The 14801-nt window shown below is 52.5% G+C and overlaps 2 protein-coding genes across 6 annotated transcripts in view; one reads left to right on the top strand and one right to left on the bottom strand.

The window, feature by feature from the left end:
* Positions 1-10240, top strand: part of PSKH1 (protein serine kinase H1) — a 38898-nt gene extending 28658 nt beyond the window's left edge. For all 5 annotated transcript variants that reach the window (XM_035543233.1, XM_035543234.2, XM_035543236.2 and 2 more), the window contains exon 4: positions 3742-10240. In XM_035543233.1, the coding sequence (XP_035399126.1) occupies positions 3742-4059 (318 nt within the window). In that variant the 3' untranslated portion in view covers positions 4060-10240. The remainder of the gene's footprint in view (positions 1-3741) is intronic.
* Positions 10241-12102: 1862 nt separating this feature from the next.
* CTRL (chymotrypsin like) lies at positions 12103-14315 on the bottom strand. Its single transcript, XM_035543232.1, has 7 exons — positions 14264-14315; positions 13931-14034; positions 13711-13790; positions 13373-13454; positions 13095-13275; positions 12456-12589; positions 12103-12264 (listed from the first exon to the last, which is right to left on the bottom strand). Exons 1-7 carry the CDS (start codon positions 14313-14315, stop codon positions 12103-12105), a joined length of 795 nt encoding a protein of 264 aa, XP_035399125.1.
* Positions 14316-14801: the final 486 nt, after the last annotated feature.

A 14801-nucleotide genomic window follows, 5' to 3' on the forward strand; every position in this document is an offset into this window, starting at 1 on the left:
TACTTAGTGCTTCAGTAGAATGTAGTCTTACCTATTTTTAAACAAAATGCTTCAGTGAAATAAAAGCGAGGACGTGCACGGTGCAGCAAATGAAACCTCCAGTTGCATAAACAGATCAATAAACTGATTTGTGTTTGCTGACCAGAAGAAAAATCTAATTGCAAGTACTCCATATTCAACATTTGTGGTGAAACTAGAATAATTGGAATAATGAGAAATCCAATTTGCTTTTGCTTGGACTTTATTCTTCTTTAGGCTTCATTTAACTGGACTGGTGCAATGCAAAGGCTGGTTATTGCATTCACAGTGTCTAGGTCTTGAGCCAGGCTGGTAAGTTCTTTATGGAGTTCTTCAAATTCTAAATCACCAAGTTTGCCATCTTTTAATACGACTTGAAATGATTGGAGTAATATTGTCCCTGGGGGCTAGAGGCTCGTTTCCCTGCCCAGAATCTCCTGCTCTGTGTCGGGCAGCCACCAGACTGCTGACGTCTGAATGCATCTGAGCAGCAAAATAACTCTCAGGCTGCTGCAACTTCCAGATCTGTGTAGTTACTAACATCTACATCAGGAAATAACGCTTTCCTGGATGTCCTGAAGATATATTTTGGAGAAAAGTATCTGTGTGTGTCAGTCCTCAAGTATTTATTCACTTGAGTGCATCTCTTAAATCTCTATGCGTTTAAATAAAAAAAAAAAGAAAAAAAAAGAAGATGGAGATCCTGAAATGATTGTATCTCTATGATATAAACGATATTCAGAAGGGTAAAAGATTTTAGATAGATGTGAAGAAATTCCCCAGGAAAAACAATAAGGCTGGAGTCATGCGAATCCTGGATTTGTTTTCTCCATTTGAGTGGGACAAAAAAGCTGTTTCAAGATATCTAAGTCATCTCAATTGCTGCTAACAATAAGGTAAGATGGTACTAAAGAGTGCAAAAAAATAAATAAAAATCATCATTGCAAACAAAGTAGAACCATCAACAGCATTTAATATCACTTTAGGTTTAAGTGGGTAAATTGTCTAGACGTATAAGCTTAGATCACTCGTTAGCATACTGCATTGTTTGGAGAATGGAAAACTAGTCCTCTGTGAAGGAAGCAGAACTGTGGGAGCTCCGTCTGCTGGGAGGAAGAAAAGCAAGGAAGTGATGGGAGGTTAGTGGGTCGCAGGCACGTAATGGTGAATCTCTGATTTTAACTGTAGGAATAACTGATACCTTAAATGAGTTTATAAAAATACAGAAAACAGTTCTTAAAATGGTTTTTGAAGGCAAGCCTGGTAAAAGTGGAGGCAAAACCTCTTCCTGCTGGGTTTCAAGGAACTCCACCAGTCCATGGAAGAAGGAACCCAAGCAGACTGGGAGATTCCTCAGATCTGCAGTGGAGATCTGGAGTTTAGAAGGCAGCTGGTATGTTGTATGTTGACTCTGACTCACCAATTTACATCCAGCACTACCCTGGATTACCTTTCATTATGCCAGTAAAGATTTACAATGAAAGGTAACCTGTAAGTTGATTCCCTTGGCTGTTTATTTAGCAGAGGAAGCTTCTAATCCAAAAGTTGGCAGGAAAGGTATGGGCTTGATGCGTGGTTTATGCCTCCACACGTCAGAGGCAGGTTTGGCTTTTTGGTTCTACTGTTACCAATGGCATAAAGGCTGTGCTCTTTAAAACGTACGTGGTTCTGTAAAGCAGACTGGTATGTTCGGTTGCAACTCTTATTGTTGTGCTGTTTTCTACATTTGAAAGGTTTTTTGCTATTTTATATATTCTCTTTATAATCTAACCCTTTAGTCTCTGATCAAAGATTGTCCATATTCTATTATAAAAGTGTCTGCTTTTACTTAGCTGATGAAATGCATCTTGACAATACATGGTAAGAAAAAAGTTATTCAATGGCAGGCCATGACAAACTAATTATATTTGAAAACAGCAGACAGAAAAGCTTGAATTTTAAGGCATTTTGTTAACTTACTTAGTTCTTGAAATGTAGACAGGAGTGCATTTTGTATGTGGCTTCAAAACACAAAAGTGGTGTCTAATCCATGAGAGAGTGCTGTGCTTCCTTCCAGAACACGATGGCTCTAATGATTAGAAGTATTTTCAATTCCTATCCTGAGTATGCTCAAGAACACTTACAGTTTTTTGTTCATGTACCAGTATTTCCTTTCTATTGAGTAGTTCCTATCATTTTCTCCCTCTTCCCATGTAGAGTTAGAGACAGTGATCGTATATCCCCTTTGACCACTTTAGCTAAGGTAAGTAAGCCAGACGGCTTCAGGCTCTTGTAAAACAGACTTTCTGTACCCCGGTGGTCCAAGCAGCCTGCCCGTAGCAAGAGTTTGAGCTCATCTTTGCTGACGGGACAGGACGGGCTGCAGGTAGGCGGCAGCACTGTGGCTCTGAGACCATCCTGCCTTTCGGCTCCAAACCCTCCTGTGGATTTAGCTCTCTTGCCGCTGGCTTCTAGCCTTTTTGAAGGAGAAAATTGCTTTTGGTAAATTGCAAACCTCAAAAAAATCAGGACATACCTTTCTGCTTTTTTTGAACCTTTTGTAGAAGAAAAGGGCATTATACCTGACTTTCCAGATGGTGGACCCTGAATTTTAAAATAGACACGTTCTTTTCTTCTTCACCAAAAGAGGAACGAAAGACACGGAACAGCAGCCTGCTTTTTTAACCCGTGTGCTGTTCTCAGTTACACGTGTGTGGCTGTGAATGACGTTAATGTGATGTGTCCCAAGCTTCAGTGCATGAATTGCATGGTGTTTTTTAATGCCGCTCGGACTGTGGTCTCTGCGCATGTATTGGTGGTTGCAGGAAGGCTGAGACAGCCACGCAGCAGCAAGCGATTGCAGAAACCTGCTGTTGCCTGGGTCCTTTGAATGCTTGTATTTTATGCTAGCCAGGCTGCCCACCTCCACCCGCTGCTTCAGTGGATTTTGCCATGGTTTTCTTCCCAGCTTTGTCCACAGCTCATTCTCAAGGAAACGTTCTCCTCTCTCACATTGGTGCTGCTGCAGTCTTCTGTCAGAAATGAAACAGTTCCAGCATGCATAGCTGTGTGCTTAAGGTTTTAATTAATTATATTCTGGCTTGGTTTTGTTTCTTTAAAAACGGTATTTTGTCAAAAGAAATTCCTTCCTGTTTTGTCAGTATGCATTCATAAGGATTCCTTACGTCTAACTACACCTGTTGGATTTAGAACTTTTTACCTGTGACCTGAGCATGCTCTCTTATGAGATGTTTGGGGGAAGAGCTGAAGGCTGGGAAAAGGGAGGGATCTAGGTGATTTGGGGAAGGAATTGGTTTTGGAAAACAGAGGAATAAAAGGAATGAAAAGGGCTGGTTGCTTACCAGCAGGTGGCAGGTTGGTGTGCTGGTCTGGCCGTGCCCCACGCTGACCCGAATGGCTGGCTGTGTCCGTGTCCATGTGCTCATCTGCTAGCTGGGAAGGCAGGCTCAGCCGTGCTGCTGGTTGGCCCAGGGGCACGGAGCTGAAGCAGCTTCATCCCTATTGAGCTGCTGGATTCCCTCTCCCCTCGCAGTCTCTTGAAGTAATTGTCTCATTCTCCTTGGCTAGATGCTGTTGGTTACGACTTGGAAGACTAGAGGATGAAAGAGCAAGTGGAAGAAGCAGAATGCCCTGAAGTGCCTTATGGGGCTGGGAGGAATGAATGAATTAATCAGCAGACTTGTGCCAGGATGTTTCGTGCTAATTACCTCTTTTGTGTTTCAGCCCTGGCCCAGCGTGTCCAACCTGGCCAAGGATTTCATCGATCGCCTGCTCACGGTGGACCCCAGTGACAGGATGACAGCCCTTCAGGCCCTGAAGCACCCCTGGGTGGTCAGCATGGCAGCCTCTTCCTCCATGAAGAACCTGCACCGTTCCATCTCCCAAAACCTTCTCAAGAGGGCATCGTCCCGCTGCCAGAGCACCAAGTCCGCGCAGTCCACGCGCTCCAGCCGCTCCACCAAGTCCAACAAGTCGCGGCGGGTTCGGGAACGGGAGCTGCGAGAGCTCAACCTGCGCTACCAGCAGCAATACACCGGCTGAGCACTGGGCTGGGACCTGCCAGAAGTCTCTCCAGAAGTCTTCCCTGCAGTGTAGGTGTGCAGCACCCTTTGCTGCACACACACTTGGTGAGGAACATCCAGGTTCCTCCCTCCCCTCCTTCAGGTGTTCCCCCCGTGTGGAGGAAAAGGAACCTTGTGGTGGCCATCGCACCCTGCAGGCACTCCTGGGCGAGCAGTGCCACAGGGTCTCATGCAGGAAATGGAGCAGCTCTTGTGGGCTTGGAGCTCAGAGCCTCGAGGAACAGACAAATTAAGGAGCTGCAAAGGAGGAGAAGAGCTCTTTCTGTAGCCCAGGAGCTTGGTTGTTCATAGTTATTTATTGATTCCAGAGCGTTCAGTTTCTCTCACTTGCATATGAAAAAAAAATCACTTTAAGTGCACACCTGTGTGCACATACACGTGTATATATTTAAAATGTTATATATACACCTAGTCTGAGCTGGTTTAGTCAGACTCTGTGGTGCCTTTTCAGTCAAGCTGGCATGAGTCACATGCGGCTAGAACCAGGCTGGCTCTGACTCACAGCGTGCTGCCCACCAGCTCCCCGTCCCAATGCAGCGCCGAGGAGATGCCAGACAGCAGCAGCTTTCCGTGACGGCGGTGGAGCTGTGAGGCTTCCCCAAGGGGCTGTCGGTGGCGTGGTGACGCGGAGGGTTTGCTCACACCACGCGGAGCTGCTGTGCAAATCGGCAACCAGACTGAAGTGCTGCGACCTCGGGGCTGGAGTCCGGCTCCGGTTATCCTGACTGCATGGGTGCTCCTGATCGAGGGGCAGGGAGAGGAGGATCGTCCTGCAGGAACTTTGTGGTCCACAGAGCGATGTCCTTGGCGAGGCAGCTTCTTGGGGGGCTCCTTGCTGTCTGCCTTGAATCGTCCTCCAGCAGTTCTGTTAGGGGCACAGGGCTTCTGAGTTGGTATAAAGCCGCTGTAAGGAGCGGTATGTAGGGGAGGCGAAAGGACTCTGCGCTGCTGGGGCAGATGTTTTGGGTGTCCTTGGAGAGACAAACGCAAGAGCAAGTGCAGTGGTACTGGTAGGGGTTTCCCTACTTTCAGCAGGACTGGTGCCCACCACGTGCGGTTTATTCTTGTTGCTGTGACTTGGCCCTCTCACTGTTACCAACCACGTCACTTCAGCACACCAAAGCTTTGGTTCCCTGTCCCCAGATGTTGCCATCACTTCACTGGGACAGTGAAATGGTGTTGGGAGCTGGCGAGGTGGCCACAAATGCCTCTGTAGGATCAGAGTAGGGACTTGACTAGGAAAAGCCCAGTCCTGGAGTGACAGCAGCAAGAGACACCGCAGAAAAGCCGTGGAGCCGTTAGGTGTAACTTAAGTCCACCAGGGAAAAGCTGCCCTTTGGCTTTTCCTCTGCTGGATGGGTGATGGGGGGACCTCTTGTGAAGGACCTCTCAGGGGAAGGTGGGTGCTGCAGGGCTGAGCTTTGTGCAAGCCTGCTGAGATGTTTTCCCTCCTAGTCAGTGCAGCAGAACAAGGCACATTTGGGGTAGGTTTGGTCTCTTGCGATAGCAGAGGCCAGGTCTAAGTGAAGGCAAATGCTGGTTTTTGAAGCTTTTCTTACGAAGCCCTGCAGTTTTACTGTGCATCTAGTAGGTGCTTAGCTGGGTGATTCAGTCTGTCCAGGCTCTAGAGCATGGCTTTCCCTCTAGGACTGACGTCTGTGCCACCGTGTTGTAGTGTCAGCAAGGCCGTAAAAATTCCGTCGCATCTGCAAGGAGCTCTCACCCTGCTGGCCGCAGCCCCGCTGGTCAGCAAGCAGCAAAGCAGCACGGCTTCAGTGGGAAAAGCGTGAGTTTTCCGCACTGGGGCAAAAAAAGGGAATTTAGGGGTGTGCTTTCCACCCCAAAGCTAGGAGGGGCCGTAACCACTTTGAACACAGCTTGCTGTTCCTAAGCTTGTGATGAGAAATATGATGGAGGAAACCCAAGGACAGCGGTCGTGCATGCACTTGCAGCAGGGGTGAATTCTAAATCCTTTGCGTGGGTTTGCATGTTATTGAAAGCTCTGGGCCCCTTGCAGGCTGCCCTTTCCTGAGTGGCCATCCTACCGCATCACATGCAGTCTTTCTCCCATCAACATTAACTGGTATTGCAGAATTACTAGTTGTTTTTCTTCAGCTCTGTGACCTACAGAAAAAAAAAAAAGTTTCTTCAGATCCTTCTACCTTTTGTTGTAGTTTTTCCTGTTTCAATATAAGGAACTATAAATCAGACACGATTTCTGACAAAACAGGCAGCTTGCCATGTTCTGCTTCATTAACGGTTCAGTGCCCCTCAGGTTACTGCAAACAGCTCTTCAAAAGCAGCAAGTACTCTAAGGCAGATATTAACTGGAAATTGTTCGTACCCTGTGTGTTAAGAGATGGCCAGATGCTCTCTGAGGGTTTCTGGTTTTGAGCCATTACTTGTAACAGTCTTCTGCATGCTTTGAGCATCACACACGATCTCTATGATCTTTGTCCTCTTAGGTGCTTTCATGGCCCTCCCCAGATCATCTTGCGTGTTTATCCTTAAAATAGGTATTTTGCCTATGCAGGGAAGTCAACCTGATGGACTGAGCCAAGACCTGGAGTCTGAGACCCTTTCCTTTAACCACTAGACCATCAAAATGCCCAGATGTGTGGATTTGGAGGTGAAGAGGAGGTCAGGATGTTAAGCTCTGATCTGACCAAGCTTGCTTCTCCTCCTTCACAAAGCAGAACAAGAATCTTCCCATCTATGGCAACTTTTGCTTTATTTCTCTTTTCAGCAATTGATCTTTCACCAGGAAGAGTTCGGAGTGATGTTAGTTGTGAGTTTGTGCTATGACCTGGCAGAGGTGGGGATCCTTCGCGTGCGTGAGCAGTGCTGGGTGGCTGCAGCCCACCTCTTTGTGGCATGGAGGTGCGTGTGGTCCTCAGGCGTTGCTGTTAGGGAATTGCACCAAACAGGACTGAGTCTGTTCCCTCCAGGGCTTTGGCTTCTCTACAGACAGAGCTTCATATCTCTTTACTAATGCAATGTTTTCTCTTGCATGGAAAAATCAATGTAAATATGGGGAAAATCTTCATGGGCTTTCCTTTCATCATTTGATTATAACACTTCTGCTTCAATCCCTCTTCCTTTTCTAAATTCGGTGTTTGTAGGGGCTCTTAGATGCAGACAATAGTGTGTGTGGGCAGTGGGGGGACTAGCTGAACTCCATCTGAGCATGCCTTGGTGTGCTCAGTGATCTTTGTGTTTTTGCTTTGTCTGGAAGACTGTGATGGTCCAAACGCTGCATTGCAAGGTCCAGCTCAAGAACAATTCCTTGGTGCTTTTACCCTTGCAATTGTGGCGCATTTTTCAACTGGGTCTGATGGCTGGGGGGACGGGCTACGTGCTGTAATTCTGAGCACTTGGTTCAGGTGCCTTCAACCTGTGCTCTAAGAAGCTCTTCACTGTGAATTTTCTTGATCATATGTCTTCGTGTATATTCTGCAGGGGTGTCTCAGCTCTTGGTTTATCTTACATCTCAGGAGTTTACGCTTTTCAGAAGTGCCTTGCTTGAGGATGGTAGAAGTTAAATCTGATGTTTTGTTTTTCTTATGTTTATTTTTTGTTTCCTTCTTTCGCTCTTAATGGTGGTTCTTGATTTGGCTCGTGGTGTTTTGAATTAGCCAGGAAAATGCAGGTAACAAATACATGTCCCAGGCTGTTGCTGAGTTTCAATGGAAGAACCGTTAGCTGGGTGCAGATCTCAGCAGAGAGCGCTTGTGTTTCCTGTACTCTGTTAAACAGAATGAAACGGAGCTGGAATGACACCTAGTGGCAAACTGCAGCGTGTCCTTGTCCAGATCCTTCCAGTTGCATTCCTGTTCTGGGGAAGATGCCGGGGTTTGGTGTGCTGATCACGCCTGCAGCCTGAGGCGTTGAGCCGCCCTCTCGGCGTGGCGCTGCTCGCTCCTGTGCCCGTGCTGCAGAACAGCCTCGTAGCCCACACGGGTGTGAGCTTTGAGTTAGTGGGCACCTGCCTGAAGGGTGCTCGCTGCTGGGTAAAATGATGTGCAATCGCCCCCGGCATCTCAAAGAGATGTTTGCAAGCACCCTGCCTTGGGGGTGCTAGGAGAAAGCAAAGGCTAATGATGCTGGGGCTAGAAGCAGTGGGTCTGGGACTTTCTTGGGTCATGAGACATGATGAGAAGCTCAGGGTGTTGCGTCCCAGTGTATTTTCTTTCAGGGAAAAGCAGTTTTAAGGAGTAAAGGGGTTTCTGTATGTTTGTCTTTTGGAACTCAGCACTGCTGTGTAAAGAAATCCCACCACTTTGTCCTGGGAGTTTGCCTGCTCTCCTGGGGGCAACAGTTAGCGCTTCAAAGAATGCTACCTGTCGGTTCCTCAGTATTTTGAAGGGCTATTGGAAATGAATGGGAAAAGGTCTTCCAGAAACAGTGTTAGGTAGTCTACGGACTGTTAAGCTTTGCATCCAGATTTGAGTACATAATGTATTTTTCTACATGTTTTGCTAAGAAGCAATTACTTGTCCAGGTGTGATTTACTTCTCACCCTTCTCAGGCTTCTAAAAACTAACACACGAGCCTAGTGGCAGTAGAAACCCTCACTCCTTCAATCTAGCAGCAGTCTGTGCCATTTAATATTGGGATTACAATACCATCCAGATGCTTCTGCCAGTTCCTGGATTCTGTTCTTGGAAATGTACAAATGTATGTGAAGGACAGCCTTACAGCCTCGTGGTGGGTGTAAGCCCAGACAAAAGGGCTCTGACCTGCTGGCCTGTGTAGTGATGTGGAAGCCGGCTGCAGTACAGGGCCTGCATTACACACTTGTTCTGGAAACGAGAAACCTCAGACTCTTATCTTCATTGCAATTTGGATATTTTCTTCCTTTAGTTCATGTTCTGCTCTGGTAATTTACATTTTCTTATACCCTGCTCTATTTCTCAGTCCTGTTTTCTAGCAGAACCATAGTGTCTGCCTGAGATGTCAATACACTCAGCTCATGCCATGCATGGACATGAATTGTGGTTAACTCCACTATGGGGCCGTGGCTCTGGATTTTGCTCTGCATTAGCCACAGTGAGCCCTGAAGCGATGTAACAGCAGACACGTGGTGCCTTGGAGGTGGGAGAACGCTCCCTGTGAGGACCCTGTTGCTCAGGGTTGGCGCTGCCCTTCACCTCGGGTTAGATTATGCCAATTGTTTTCCAGGCTGCCTGTTGCCATCCTGCTGCAGGCTCACGGTGGGCATCGAGGTGCTGTTCTCCAGGGCGCCCCCTTCCCTCTGCCCACTGCTTTTCTGGAGCCCTCTGCAGTGGCTGATGCGGCGCCTGGGCTCTCGGTGCCCGCTCTCATCCCTCGCTCTTCCAGAGGGGCACCCTGTACCCAGCCCCGGGTCCCTGCACCGCTCTCGGGAGGTTTTTGGTGCTTTTTCTGACCACTCGGTCTTGTCTTCCAGCCTGGATTAGAAATGCAGCTCTCAGGTGCTCCGGAGGCAGGTGTGTGCGTGTCGGGTGTGCGTTACTGAGCGGTGAATTTGCCAAAAAAATGTGAAGCAGCAGAGATGCCCCGTGGTAGCGGCATCACGGAGCTTGGAGCCTTCCACCGTTGGCACCTCTTTGGTGGAGAGGGCTGCTGTCTGCCCGGCGACGTGGTTTTCTTCTCCTGCTGTCCTCCCCTGCGGTAATACTGTAGATCCCTTGTGTGTGACAGATGTGCTCCTCGCTGCTGTCACAACTACGTTGCACTGTGTTTCTGTTGAATGTGGAACAAACCCTGGCCCAAACTAGAAACGAGCACCTAACGCGAGCGCACGCAGATGCTGTGAGTTTTCTTGTTGCCTTTTGCTATGGAAAGACACCTCCTGGGAAGCCCTCTGGCCCAGAGGCCTTCCGGTGCTTGCTGTTATTTTTGGTTGCCGAATTTCCTGTGCTGGGTTGGAACCGCTCGGAAGCACGGCGGTCATGTCCTGTTAGTCCCCGGCGGGGCCGTTTGCCTCGAGAAGCATCCAGTTCTGTGACTTGCCTCTGTGTCCTGCCCCCACGCTGAGTACTGTCGCGTAGAGTGAAGTCTGAACCATTGTAATTAGTCTGTAACATTATGATTAGAGTGTACAGAATTATTTATTTTGTGTACTCTGTTAAACACGTAAATGTATTCTGTGTACCCCATCGCTCTGTTGTCATTAATTCTGGCACACGCGCGGTCCGGTGGCTGGAGGACACTGCTCGGCAGCTGGGAACTGTGGTCAGCGAAGGCACCAAAAGCTGGGAGCTGCTCGCCCCTCGGCAGGAAGGCACCAGCGTGCCCCAAAAGCCTTCCCTGGCTTCCTCCTTGCGGCTGCCCAGAGCTGCGTGAGGGAGGCCTTGCTCAGGGGCTGGGATGGCCGTGGGATGCCCCAGGTGGGCTGGGTGCTCAGCCTCACCGCAGAAGTCACGGTTTGGTCGCTGGATGGGTGCTTTTGGGCACTTTGTTCACTTTTCTGGGGCTACAAGGTGGCAGGCAGGGCCAGAGAAGTGCTCTGGCTTGCTCACAGCAACTTGTCACCTCTCCACTTTCACTCTTTTAAGGGCTGATAGGAAAACCTGTAATAAGGAGAGAAAAGCCCGTGCTGCTTCTGAACCACATCATACTGCAAGGGAGGGGGTTCTTCAGGGCTGAGGGGGCAGGGGTAGGGGTGAAGGTGACCTGAGCACCCAGCAAAAGCCTCTCAGCCAGTGCTTTCTCCTGCCTGTACAGCCCCTCCCTGCATCTCCGGCTGCCTTTGAAGTCGTTTAGAAGCCAGCTGAAGCCAAGAGTGGGCTTGTTCCACGGGGCAGTTTTATTTCAGGTCCCACTGGGTGAGAGCACGAGCCAAATGTCGCGGCAGACCCCTGGGCACAATGTCCCTGCGGCTGCCTGCCTTAGGGGGGCTTTGCAGGCAGCTCAGGCTCGGGTCCTGTGTCCCCACCCCAGCCTTCAAGGCACGGGGCTCTGCCGTACGTCCATGTGTGGCATCGCGCTCTCTCTGTGACTGCTTGATACAAGAGTGATGACAACATTTTGGGGGCTGCGATTCATGCAGTGAGGGTTTTATATCATGTTTGCATCACTGGTGAAGGAAAAAAAATGCTGCTCATGTTGGGACGGCCTGATCCTGCTCCTCTCTGCTGTGTCCTGATGACCAGCTCTAGTTTGAGCTGCCAGGAGCCAGCTCTTAAGCCCCTGACTGGCTCATGGCTTTTTTATTTGACCTGAGATGACACAGGGTGCTGAAGAGAGCACCTTGGGAAAAGCAGCATCCACCTGCCCCGACACCTGCCCTGCTGCCCTTGTCTGGCACCTGCTTGTGTGAAAATACCACCTTCTTCTGAAAATCCATTGTCTGGCCTTGAATTTTCTTTTCGTCTTCCAATTTTCCTTTGGGATAGCACCGAGTTTACTGCTGTGTTACCGCGAAGCCTGCACGCGCCCTGCAGCGTGCTGGCTCCAGCTGCCCCCTTGTACCTTGCTGAAGAGATGGAGCTGCCCGTGACACTTCTCCCTCTCAGCTCGTGTGTTCCCACACTGCTACGCGTGTTACTGCTTTAAAGTCCAGGCAAAGACCTTTTATAAGCCCGTGCACTCAGCAGCACCCCCCCTCCCTGCATTTGTTGCAAGCCTCAAAGCCCTTGCTGGTGCCGGTCTGTAGAGCTGCTGGCTTATAGAGACCCTGAGCAGTGCCCGAGCTGCAGCCGGCCCCATGCCCGGTGCTGGGGTTGAGCTATGGATGCCTCCGGGCTCAGCAGGTCCCAGCCGGGCACCAAGCTCCAGCTCCGGGATTAGGGAAAGGAGCCACGTTCTGCCCCCATGCTCCTGGTCTGCGCCACGAGAGGAAAGGAGCCAGAGGCCGCGCCTGGCGCAAGGAAACGGTGGCACTTTATTCCTCTGCAGCGCGGGGAACCTCGCTTCGCGCTCAGCCCCTCGCTAGCAGGGCTGGAGGTGCTGGGAGGCTCTGCCCAGCTCACCTTGCCTGGGCACGGAGCCTGGCAAAGGGATCCCTCCGGCCCCGGCTCTACCCCTGAGCGACGATGGAGTCGATCCAGTTTCGGAACTGGCTTACGCGGGTGTAGACAGCAGGCGTGTGGATGTTGCAGTTGCTGTTTCCCCAGGAGACGATGCCGATCAAGGTCCAGACGTTCCCGTTCTGGTATACAAGCGGGCCCCCGGAGTCACCCTGTGGAGAGGAGAGCCCCGGCTTCGCTGTGCCTCCGTCCTGCTGGTGCCAAGGTCCCGGGACCTCGCTCCAAACCCATCTCCGCCACCCCAGATGCCTGCTCCCCTAGGAGCTCGATCTCAGGCTCCCCAGGTACAACAGCCCCCATATCCTCCGCGGCCCCGCGGTGCAGGGGGGATCCAGCTCCTTACCTGGCAGGAGGAGGCGCCGACCCCCCCGGCGCACAGCATGGAGCTGGTGATGCTGCTGCCCCAGTACTGCATGCACTGGCTCTGGGAGACCAGGGGCAGGGTTACCTGCTGCAGGCGCACCGCCAAGGCGTTGGCTGGGGAAAAAAGCAGTGTTAGCTTGTGCTGGGCAGGCACACGGCCCTGGGCTCCGGGAGCACACGGACATCGCTGCGTAAGGGCACGGGCACCCCGGGGAAGCTCCCGCTGGCAGGGCCAAGGTGCGGGTGCTGCCCTGCAATGCATGTTGCCGCTCCCTGCAGACGTACCCCTTGCACACTCATCTCTGGGAAGGTGCAAGCAGCCCAGAGCAAAGGCGAGCTCGTGCCTGTGCACAAACACCTCTGGGGACGTGCCCACACCCGTACCCACACCAACACACACGTGCACATGGTTGTGCACGCCCAGACGGCCACTCAACCACAGCTCCCTCCTCCCCACGTGCACATCGTGTGCTCCCCCAGCAGGTGCCTGTGGGTACCCCGCATCCGCCAGGCCCTTTGGGAAGGAGGGTGGCCACACACGGCCATGCATGCCGTCTTCCCCCCGCTGCAAGAGGCAGCTTAGCTTGCCGGGAGCCCACCGAAGCCGCAGGGTACATACAGTTTGTGTTGGTGCGTCCCCAGCCGGTGGTGACACACTGCAGGTTGCTGGGCAGAGCCAGGTTGGCTGGGGCCAGGCAGACGGGGGCCACGCGGGACCCCAGCTGGGCAGGCGAGGAGAGCTTCAGCAGGGTGATGTCGTTGTTGAGGTTGTAGGCGTCCCAGTTGGGGTGCGTGACGGCCTGCCAAGAGCCAGAACGTCTCGTCCCAGCCCTCCAAGAGACACCGCGCCATGGCACGGAGCTGTAACCCCCTCCGCACCGCATCCACCCGACTCACCTTCGCCACGGTCTTCACCTGCACGGCCTCCGACCCGGAGCTGCGGTCATATTCCCCGAGGACAACAACGTGGGAGTAGGGGCTGCAAGAGGCGTGGGGGGTGGTCAGGGAGCCCTGTGGCAGCCAGCACCTGGCCCAAGGGCTCCGCAGCCCCAGGGCTTGCAGTGGTGCCAAGGGGCCAGCTGGGGAGGGAGCCGTGGGCTGCTCGGTCCCTTTGGTGCTGGGTTTTGGGGCTGCCCCGCGATGCCCGGCGCATCCTGAGGCTGCGCCCGTCCCTCGGCCAGTGTTCTCTGGCACGGGGCTGGGGCTGGCGGGTGCCAGAGGGCATCGCTCCTCACTTGAATTCGCAGTGGGCAGCCGTGACCACCCATTTCTCGTTGATCAGGGAGCCGCCACAGAAGTGGGATCCTGTACGGGTCTGGGGAGGAAAAGGAGGAAAAGAGCTGGGGCTGAGCCCTGCGGCTGTGCCCAAGGCTGGGGACAGGCAGGGGGTGTGGGTGTCCCCTTGGGTGTCCCGACCCCAGCGCCCAGCCCTGTGGGAGCAGGACAGTGACGCACCTGCAGGGACACCTGCCAGGGCCAGGAGCCAGACACCGCATTCTGCCCGTTGATGATCCTCTCGTTGTACTGCAATGAGGGGCTGATAATGGGCACCCCACAGCCTGCAGAAGATGCTCAGGGGCACGAGGGTGGCCAGGCACAGCACCCCGCTCAGGGCTTGTGCCCAGGGGCTGCACCCCTGCTCTGCGCTGCCATCCGCGCTGCACCGGTCCTCCCGCACCCCAAAGACGTGGTGGCACCTTGGGTGCTGTGCCTGGGGGAGCAGAAGGACGCAGGCCACTGCACCTGCCCGGTACGGTGCCACCTCTCTGGATGCGTGGCTCTGCTTACCTGAGACGGCGCTGGCGAGGGCCAGGCAGGCAACTGCCCACAGAAATGCCATCCTGGGAGGACATGGCCACGTCTCAGGGCCACGGGCTTTATAGCAGCTGGGAGCCGCGTGGCTCGTGGCCAGGCAGGGCAAGGTCCCTGTAGTGCCTTGTCCCAGCTGTGGGCAGCGGTGCTGTGCCAGGCCTACGCCTGCCGTGCCCCAGGTGGCCCTGGTGTCAATGGCTGCAGGAATGGACTGCAGAAAGGCACCAGGGGTGCTTGGGCACTGCTGGGATGAGTTGTGTGGGTCCTCGCTGCAGCCTCTGATACTACAGGGAGTGAGGGTCCTGTAGGGCCATGACGGGGGCACATTTACCGCTTGGGCTATTTGCTGGCACATAGATGGGGCTGAGATGGGTGCCAGTGCCTGGGCTGTGGGAGACCGCCGTGTCCCCAGGCCTGTTTCAGATCTGCTTGGCACCAGGGCTGTTCCTCTGTGTGGCTGTGACACGTGCCTGGGAAGGCGCACGTCCCAGCTGGACGTTCCCAGGGCCCAAGG

Source organism: Cygnus atratus, chromosome 12, assembly GCF_013377495.2.
Source record: "Cygnus atratus isolate AKBS03 ecotype Queensland, Australia chromosome 12, CAtr_DNAZoo_HiC_assembly, whole genome shotgun sequence".
Lineage (NCBI taxonomy): Eukaryota > Metazoa > Chordata > Aves > Anseriformes > Anatidae > Cygnus > Cygnus atratus.

Excerpts from the sequence above, each read along its gene's own strand:
- CTRL (XM_035543232.1), bottom strand. The coding sequence starts at position 14,315 with ATGGCATTTCTGTGGGCAGTTGCCTGCCTGGCCCTCGCCAGCGCCGTC. Across the intron at positions 13,455-13,710 it reads GCTGCCCACTGCGAATTCAA|CCCCTACTCCCACGTTGTTG; the intron begins GTGAGGAGCGAT and ends CGCCTCTTGCAG. Across the intron at positions 13,276-13,372 it reads AGGTGAAGACCGTGGCGAAG|GCCGTCACGCACCCCAACTG; the intron begins GTGAGTCGGGTG and ends GGCTCTTGGCAG.